Genomic DNA, 10,133 nt, shown 5'->3' with positions numbered 1-10,133 from the left:
GCACGCTTCACTTTACTGTGAGGTCTTTTGGCTTAGTTGAACTTTAAGTCCAAAACTTAAAATCTAATTTTAATCCATTTAACAAGTGAACATTCAGTGAACTTTTAGGTAAATATGACTCTGACTTTTAACCACTTTGAGTTCTTCAACTGTTGTCATTCTGCAAACAGAAGCTTCTTTATCTAAAGTTGTGTTTATTTTGCAGCAATAATCCAAGAAACAGTCGAGGAGAACACATCAATCGCTCTGCACTGTCCTCAGTCCGTTGGGGATAAACTGACGTGGAGCAGAGAGAGGAATGGAAACAAAAACAACATAATTACGATTGATTATAACTGGGAGAAAAAACACATTTGTGACCCATTTAAACGATACAGTTTATTGGCAGACAAGTCACTGTACATTCACACAATTACCCTGTCAGACACTGGAAGATACTTCTGTAATAATCAATCAGCTGTGGATGTGACGGTGATCCCTTCAGGTAACTTCAAACCTCGCAAAAACAGAAGAGTAAAACGTTTTTTACATTTACTCCACAATTCTGTAGTTGGAAGCTTTTTTGTTTGCTTCTGTCGTCCGATGACTCGCCACAAAATGTGAAAGTCTTCTAATTATGGTGAATTCTTTTGAGATATTCTGTCTTATCGGATTCTTCTTTGTGCTCTAATATCTTTATATTTTCTGTAATCTACAATGAAGGTAAGAAGACACCAACGACAAGAGCAACAGCTGAGCCATCGACACCAACTCTGGCAAATATAGATACAGCTACAACAGGGAAACCAGGTCAGACAAAACCAGACGAGCAAAAGAGCAAGGAGCGTAAGATCAATCAGAGCTTACTGTTAAGTTGATTTAAAGGTGTAATGACTTTGTGGCTCTTTGTGGTTGCTTTTGGGTCTTTGTATAGTTAGGGCTCGAGCACCAATGAGTTTGAGGACCCTTTTGGGATTTAAGGAATTCTAAATATAACTTTTTATTTGCGGGTGTTGAAAATCGCTGAACTGGCCCTTTAAGGCGTATTTTTTGGTGATTTACACGGTCCATATTCCAAAATCCACAAGTCCATATTCAATCAAGTTCACTCTGTGTAGTGAAAAGACACTGAAGATTAAAAGTGATTAAAAGTTTGACTTTTCGAAAAAGGTTGTAGCCGTGTCTGGGGGTCAAAGTTTGATGTTTTCTAACCTTGTTGTAACTCTCATATACAATGTTCAATCTTTTCCAAATTTCACATGTATGACTACAGTCCCAGCCTGAACACAACTACATGCAAATATTTGCCTGTAGCCATACCTCCTCTTAATGATAACAGCAAATGTACTCCTCTTTGATGTACTCCTCTTAACCTGTTTAACACATCCACCTCTAATGTGGCGAGGAGAACAAGAAGACCGTATTCATGCTTTATGGTGAAGACTGTGAGTTTCTGTCTAAGGGCATGTCCCTGCCAGCACGGGGAACTTCAGTGTCTTGCCATGGAACACAAATTTGTTTTAACTCCTTTATACAACATTCAATATGCTCCAAATCTCACATGATTGATAATAGACCAGATCTAAAGACCCTTTTTTTTGCAATATCCATAGACAATATTTAGTCTGCTGCAAATTTCACGTACGGTGACAGTCCCAGCGTGAACAGATCTACATACGTTGTTCATGCATCTACTCGTGCACAGCCTGTGGTTGCAGCACATCCTGCAGCTGCCACACACCCCACAACATGCACGAAGATGCGAGTGTGCATTCATCTGCTAATTTATTCTTTTTTGTTTTTTTTCTCTTTGAGGTCAGTTTGTGTCTCCTAGTTGTCAATATGTGTCCGTAATCATTTTGTGTGTCTTTGTCATCGTTTTGTGTCTGTTTTGTTTCAGTAGTTGTCTCTGTATGATTTCAGGTCTCGTTCTTTGCTGCAGCTGTTCAATTGGAGGTTTTTATGTTTCTCTTTCATTTTGTGTCTCTGTTGTTTTCTATTAGTAGCTTTTTCTATTTTTTTTGTCTCTGTGGTAGATCGGTCTTCTGTTAGTCATATTGTGTCACTGTTGTTGTTTTGCGTCTCTGTGTGTTCATTTTGTATCTCTGTGCAATCTTTTTCTGTCTTTCTGGTCACTTTGTGTATTTGTTGTAATTCGGTGTCTCTTTGTTGTTGTGTTGTGTCTCTTTGTTGTAATTCGGTGACTCTTTGTTGTTGTGTTGTTTCTCTTTGTTGTTGTGTAGTATCTCTTTGTTGTTATTTTGTGTCTCTTTGTTGTTGTGTTGTGTCTCTTTGTTGTTGTGTTGTGTCTCTTTGTTGTTGTGTAGTGTCTCTTTGTTGTTATTTTGTGTCTCTTTGTTGTTGTGTTGTGTCTCTTTGTTGTTGTGTTGTGTCTCTTTGTTGTTATTTTGTGTCTCTTTGTTGTTGTGTTGTGTCTCTTTGTTGTTGTGTTGTGTCTCTTTGTTGTAGTTTAACTGACTTTTCAAAAAGAAATATAAACAGTGTTTAAAGTTGTGAGATCTCTGTCGTTGAAACCAATATTACAAACATGACATGGTCCCTGCAAGAAAGATAATAAATTACATTTTTCTTTAAACAAAATCTGTATTAAATTAGATGATGTAAACTGCATGTTTTACATTGTAATATAACATTTGTTTCACTCTGAAGGCCTGCAGACACCACCTAAAATCTTGGCTACACCTTCAGCAGCTTCTCCTGCAACAACACCTGAGACAGGTACAGACACGACAGACGACAACGAAGAAACAAATGTCACACAATGAAACAAACAAAAAGTTAAAAAGAGGAAACTGATCTTAATGTTGAATATTTGAAGACGCAAATCCTTTCTAATCATTTCATTTCAGTGTTTGTTATATCACTTAAACTAAAAGTGATGCCAAACTAAAAGCTTGTGATCAAACCAGAGCTTAAACATTCATTGTAATTGTAAGGGTCTGCTATAATGTGTCTTTGTCTTCCAGCTGCTTCTTATTGGTGGCAAACGTCTGCTCGTCCGGTGATTGTGATTCTCTATTTAATCGTCATGATCAGCATCACCGTGACGACCTGGAGAGAAGGTGAATATATCTGTTTGACCTGCACGTGGTTTAAAATAGACGCAATTAAAGTTTCCAAGTTTGGAAACAACTTAAGTTCTAACACCAACATTAACATCACATTCAACAAGCTAACTCTCAATGAGTCTGTCTCAGTACTAATGGACATTATGCTAAATGTAATCAGAATCAGAATGAAGACATAGCGCCACCTAGAGGTAGAGATTAAAGTTGAAATGTTTGCATGTCTAAATGTGGTTACATTCCCTCATCGATTCAAGTATGGCAGTTAGCATGAAAGAATACGAGTATAATAACTTTTTTCAGGCTAATTTCAATAATCAATAATATTTAAATACATTATGCATAAATATATATGGGGTGAAATAGGTTTAAATGTGTCTGGGTGCACATGTGTGTATTGTTTGATTCGTCTGAAACCATTCAAAGTTTTAAGCTCATAAACTCTCAGTTCAGGGGGAAAGTGAACCATGAACGGCCACAAGGTGGCGCTGTTTCTACTGTTGGATCACGGCCCAGCTTTCTACCACGTCACTGCAACACAAGTTAGAAGTCATGTCTGATAATCACCGTAAACGTGGTGTTTTAAATGGTGACGCTGAATAAAACGTTTCAACAGAAGTTGAATCCAAAGTTGTCCGTCTCCTTCATGTTTGTCTTCTCTGTGTTGCAGCTCGACAGATAGAGAAGCAACACCAAACAGAGACAGGAAATGACGTCTGATCCTCCGTCACACAGAAACAAGAGCGGTACAAACTGGTCTGTCATCTGCGCTCATCCTCACACAGTAAACTGTGAACATTTCTCCTGCTACAACACTGTGACTGCTACTGAACCACTGATATACTGCTGATACTTCAACCACTATTACTGCTACTCATTAAGGCTATCTCTGTTTAGCATGAATTAAAACATTAGCTTTCATATTAAAAATATTAAATATCAACTTAGACTGAATTTAAAATGTGCAGTCTATTATCAAAACAGACTGTAGATAAGTTCAAAGCATTGTAAAGACTTGTGTGTGTACTTTGTAGTATTAACCATTTAAACTCAGCAGGAGAAGTGAGTCTGTCAGTGCCGGCATTTATATTGATGCTTATTGTGATGTCATTTCCTGTAATATGCTACATATCCATATAATCTGTTCAACCTAAACTAAAAGGGTTATGTCAATCAAGAAACAATATTTGATAATCTCTTGATCCAAACATAAGCAGTTTTGTGCCTAAACAAACAAGGTGTTTAACAGATGCTTAGAGTACCCTAAAATAGATACCAAAGGGTACCTTCGAACAGACCCTAAAGGGTGTCTGGGGGGTAAGGGTACATTGAAAATTACTCCAAAGGTTACCATCAAACAGGCGGTAAAGGATTCACAGAAACAGACACTTACGAGGAGCCACAAACAAACACTAAAGCTTATGTTAAAACTGGCTACCTGGTACAGATGCTTAAGGGCAACATTGAAACTGACGCTGACGGGTTCCTTAAAGAAACGTTTAGAGTACCTTGAAACAGCTTCTAAAGCGTCTCTTAAAACCAGACATGTTATTTCCTTTCATTGCTCGAGGTGCTGTAGGTGTTGTTACTGGTTTAAATAAGAGGAAACATCAGCTCTCATTAACCACAGGATAAAAATGACAAAGACATTAATGAGTTGACTATGTGGGTTTAATGTTCGAGGAACACACGTATACATTTAGAGAGCTGACTTCCTGTTCTGATAGACACTGTGGTCACTGTTTGGAACACGAGTCAGAGTGAAGATGGAGGTGACTGCACGCAGCTGTCTGTTAGCACTTGTTCTGTGCTGTAACGTCACTGCAGGTAAGACTTTGAGGTGCATCATTGTGTTTACTGCTTTTACTTTCTTCATCTTTTGTGTTTGAGTTAGATTCCAAATGTTCACGAGAAACTTCAGGAAGACCTAAATGGTCCTGATAGATTTGCTGGCGATCAAAAATGTGCAAAGAAATAATAATTCATGGCTGGACTTCATGTAATCAATGTTTAGTTCATTCAGAGTATTGGAAACTTAGAGAATGTATGTTTGTCTGAAGTTAAATTATCGTCTACTTAGAGATCTGACCATTGCTTTTAAGCCAGTAAGGGTCTTTTAGTGTTAAACAGTGAAGATGTGACTTAAGGCCACTTCAGATCAATGATTCGCAACGCAACAAAACAGTATTAGAAAGTTGCAGAGAAAGTTGCAGCGGTGTGAGCTGGTTAGTTGCAGAGCGTCTGAAGCTGTTGCGAGAAGTTGCAAAAGATTTGACTTGTCAAATCTCCAAATGCAGTTTGAGAACAGAATGATGTACCTGTTTCACTTCAGCCAATCAGGAAACAGCATAAAGTGGCGTAGGCAGCCTGTCTCTGGCGCTGCAGCAGCTAAAGACGGCTGCAGATCCTCTCTTTCCAAACGCTCTGTCTCCACCGTTTATTAATCAGTGTCACAGCTAACACTGCGAGCACGTCACCGTCATCCACTTCTTTTTATAACAATAACAGAAATCCAGCTAGATAATTCATGTAAACTAGGCCTAATACTAACGCTATAGTATTAACGCAGAAGTAGTGGGGTATGTCAGTGTGTCGTTGCTATGGAGACGGTCAGCTGAATTGCTTCGATGTGAACGTTTACGATCACATGTAAAGGGATTCTTGTGGCAGTTGCAACCAGTCTCGTTGCGAATCATTGATCTGAACTGGCCTTAAGGTGACGAAGATAAATGAAGACGAAGCACTGAATTTAACCATCTTTAGTCTGAAAATGTGTTGAATGTTATTCAGGAAATCCATTTAACAAAGTCACATTCAGTGCACATGAAGTTAAATGTGACTCTGAATGCTGACATTCTGAAAACAGAAGCTTCTTTATCGAAAGTTGTTTTGTTTTGTTTTTGTGTTTTTGCAGCAACAATCCAAGAAAAAGTCAAGGAGGAGAAGACATCGGTCCATCTGCGATGTCCTCAGTCTGTGGAGGGTAAAGTAACGTGGAGCAGAGAGCGTGATGGAAACAAAACCGACATACTGACAATCGATGGAGATCGGGAGACAAAACACCTTCACGACCAATTGAAACGATACTTTTCATTTGCAGATAAGTCACTGCACATTTACAAAGCTACCCTCTCCGACACTGGAAGATACTTCTGTAATAATAAACCAGCTGTGGATCTGACGGTGATCCCAACAGGTGACAACAAACTTTGATTCTTTTTTGTCTTCCTGTATCAAAATCATATCTCTGATCTCTGAGCTCACTTATCTTAAACTTTGATAACAGAAATACCTCAGCACTTTAATAAATATCAATTCTGCACTTACATTGTGTAGTCAATTATGACTTGAATGTTGCTCAAAATCAGGTTTTTATTTCATGCCGCACGAGATTGACAAAAAAAGAATTTCTGCTACTCTGCATTTACGTTTATTAAGTATTCATTTAAAGGATTTTAATGTGCATCCAAAACATGAATTGTCTATAAAACGGGCGAACCATCCCTGATCACTGATCACATCTCAATACAGATATAATAAAGACATTTAAAAACAAATTTCTGTGAAAGATTTTCAAACTATGTTCTGAGAGTTTATTGTTGTGTGCAGGTCAAACACAGGAAGACATGTTCCTCTTAATTCAGACACTTATTAATAACCCCCTATAATATCTTTACAGGATATTTTTATACGTCTGCTGACTTTATCTCTTCTCCATTATAGAACCTGAATCTTGTTTTGTTTCTTCTGCACAGGAACAGTAATATTTGGTGTAACAGAGAGGACGAGCGTCACTCTGAGCTGCCCTTCTGATGTTGGAGGATCAGATGTTCCAACACGGAGCTCAGACGCTGGTGAACTAAAACAACGAGGAAGACAGTTTCACGTTTCGACAGATGACAAGACATTCACTATAAAAAAAGTGACGCCTGCTGACTCTGGACTTTACATCTGTGGTGGGAAAGCTGCTGCATATCTGAATGTGATCACAGGTGATCAGTCTGAGAGAGGTGAGTACCGTAGATATTTTAACCCCCTGCTCTGTGAGCTGTGAGAACATCGTTGCTCAACAACTCACCACAGAAAGTCTTCTAATTAAGCACAAGTGTTTTTGTGCTTCTGAAAATGTTCACTAGTTCTGTATCAAAATATATTGTGAAGAAGTGAAACTTATACCACTGGCTAACTCTCACAATGATTACGTCTCTCCTCAGTACTAATGTGAATAACACAAAATTCAGCTGAATCAGAATAGACATGTTTTGGCTTTTAAATGGATCATGTTGCTGTAGTGCCACCTAGAGGTAGAGATTCAAGTTGATATGTTCACATCATCTAAATTAAGTTTCATTCGCTCAACGCATCAAAGGATTTATGGCAACTGATGTCAGATAGGCCATCATTACAAACATAGAATATGATTATAACAACGTTTTAAGGCTAAGTCAAATATAACTTAAGTTGCTTTAGGTCACTTTGTAGGCTTTCTGCTTCTTCGTAGTTTTTTTTTGCTTCTTGGTGGTAATTTTATTTTGTTTAGTTTTTTCAATTTGTAGTTTATTTTCCCTTTGCTACGGAGCCCCTAAAGGGACATTGTAGTACTTTGTAGTTTTTTGTATCATTTTGTTACTTTGAAGTTTTTCATGTCTTTCTGTAGTCATTTTGATACTTTGTAGTTTTTTGTATCATTTTGTTACTTTGTAGTTTTTGTCTTTTTGTAGTCATTTTGTTACTTTGTAGTTTTTCATGTCATTTTGTTACTTTGTAGTTTTTGTGTCTTTTTGTAGTCATTTTGTTACTTTGTAGTTTTTCATGTCATTTTGTAGTCATTTTGTTACTTTGTAGTTTTTCATGTCATTTTGTTACTTTGTAGTTTTTTCGTGTCTTTTTGTTACTTTGTAGTTTTTTCGTGTCTTTTTGTAGTCATTTTGTTTCTCTTTGTTGTTGTTTTGTGTCTGTTGTTGTTTAACTGACGCTCCAATAAGAAATGTGAGATCTCTGTAGTTGAAACCAATATTACAAAAAATGGCATGGTCCCTGGAAGAGAGATAAAAAAATATTTTATAAAATATGTATTAAAATTATCTTATGTAAACTGCATCTTTTACATTGTAACTTAATTTTGATTACAATCTGAAGGCACTGAGACATCACCTTCAATCTCAGCTACACCTTCGGCAGCTTGTACAGCAGCAGCTTCTCCTCCAACAGCACCTGAGACAGGTACAGACACGACAGACGACACAGAGGAACAAATGTGTCATAATGAAACAGAAACAAAACGTGGTGTTTAACTGAAAAGATTAAACTGATCTACATGTTGAATATTTGCTACATTTATACTTGTAGGAAGCAAAATCTACAACAAGTCCTTTCTAATGTTTGAATGTCAGTTTGTTACATCAGATGAGGGTCTGACATTTATCTGTCTTTGTCTTCCAGCTGCTTCTTATTGGTGGCAAATGTCTGCTCGTCCGGTGATTGTGATTCTCTATTTAATCGTCATGATCAGCATCACCGTGACGACCTGGAGAGAAGGTGAATATATCTGTTTGACCTGCACGTGGTTTAAAATAGACTCAATTAAAGTTTGGAAACAACTTGGCCTTTAACAGCAATATAATTTATTATCACATTCAGCTTACTGTCACAATGATTCTGTCTCAGTACAAATGTACATGTTAAGGTTGTTGATAGGACCCAAAAGCAGGACCGGCAGACAAAGGGAGTTGGTTAAACAGGGAGTGCTGTTGGCAAAAGGCAGCACTGAATGGGCTGGCAGGTTTGAGGCTGGCTGAGACAAAGAGGGGAAGGTGAGGTGAAGGAGCAGGAGCACTGGAGGCAAGAAGAGGACACAAAAAGGTCACAGGGAAAAAACACTGCTGATCAAAAACGTGGAAAAAAGGTTCAGTACAAGCAATCGCTAGACATACAGGCCGACTACACCACTGAGAAGACAGAAATCACCTGGCAGAGCAGATGAGAGGAGACAGGGCAGAAATACTGCAGCGGGTGATTGTGTGATGAGGCACAGGTGTGCATGCTGGGAGCTCCAGCACCTGAAGGCCACACACACACAGGGGAAACCTAAACACACAGGGAAGAACACGACGTATGAAAGGAGGAGAAAATACCCGACCACCACAGTACACTGTGCTGAATTTCGGCTGAATCAGAATAATGAAATTTCACTGATTGGATTTAAAACAGATCATGTTGCTTTAGCGCCACATAGAGATAGAGATTTGTATCAACGTTAGATCAATAATATTTACATAAATGATGTATTAAAATATCTAACAGGAAATGTTTGCATGTCTAAATGTGGTTACATTCCCTCATCGATTCAAGTATGGCAGTTAGCATGAAAGAATATGAGTGTAATAACTTTTTTCAGGCTAATTTCAATAATCAATAATATTCAAATACAGCATGCATAAATATATATGGGGTGAATTAGGTTTAAATGTGTCTGGGTGCACATGTGTGTATTGTTTGATTCGTCTGAAACCATTCAAAGTTTTAAGCTCATAAACTCTCAGTTCAGGGGAAAGTGAACCATGGACGGCCACAAGGTGGCGCTGTTTTTACTGTTGGATCACGGCCCAGCTTTCTACCACGTCACTGCAACACAAGTTAGAAGTCACGTAAACGTAAACGTGGTGTTTTAAATGGTGACGCTGAATAAAACGTTGTCCATCATCTCTTTATGATGACGTTTGTCTTCTCTGTGTTGCAGCTCGACAGATAGAGAAGCGACACAAAACAGAGACAGGAAATGACGTCTGATCCTCCGTCACACAGAAACAAGAGCGGTACAAACTGATCCGTCATCTGCGCTCATTAAATATAAACTTAGACTGAATTTAAAATGTGCAGTCTATAAACAAAACAGCCTGAAGAGAAGTTCAGAGGATTGTAAAGACTTGTGTGTGTACTTTGTACAAATAGTAGAAGTGAGTCTGTCAGTGGACATTTATATTGATGCTTATTGTGATGTCATTTCCTGTAATATATATTTACATGCTACATATCCATAGAATCTGTTCAACCTAGGCTAAAATGTTG

At 38.0% G+C, this 10,133-nt stretch overlaps 1 protein-coding gene across 2 annotated transcripts; it reads left to right on the top strand.

Moving 5' to 3' along the window:
* The first annotated feature begins 304 nt into the window (after window positions 1-304).
* LOC138609359 (uncharacterized) lies at window positions 305-10,133 on the top strand. 2 transcript variants are annotated; one of them, XM_069682007.1, is made up of 12 exons: window positions 305-484; window positions 703-789; window positions 2,650-2,718; window positions 2,967-3,062; window positions 3,736-3,821; window positions 4,825-4,892; window positions 5,980-6,048; window positions 6,166-6,261; window positions 6,821-7,075; window positions 8,205-8,288; window positions 8,508-8,603; window positions 9,805-10,133. In XM_069682007.1, exons 6-12 carry the CDS (start codon window positions 4,832-4,834, stop codon window positions 9,852-9,854), a joined length of 711 nt encoding a protein of 236 aa, XP_069538108.1. In that variant the 5' UTR covers window positions 305-484; window positions 703-789; window positions 2,650-2,718; window positions 2,967-3,062; window positions 3,736-3,821; window positions 4,825-4,831; the 3' UTR covers window positions 9,855-10,133. The 2 variants fall into 2 exon arrangements, with proteins under 2 accessions (XP_069538108.1, XP_069538107.1); XM_069682006.1 differs by having other exon boundaries at window positions 5,980-6,261.

This window comes from Semicossyphus pulcher, unplaced genomic scaffold, assembly GCF_022749685.1.
Source record: "Semicossyphus pulcher isolate SPU_LCO1_2020_fin unplaced genomic scaffold, fSemPul1.0.p SCAF_5, whole genome shotgun sequence".
In the NCBI taxonomy this organism is placed as follows: domain Eukaryota; kingdom Metazoa; phylum Chordata; class Actinopteri; order Labriformes; family Labridae; genus Semicossyphus; species Semicossyphus pulcher.
This window is presented reverse-complemented; position numbering and strand designations above follow the sequence as displayed.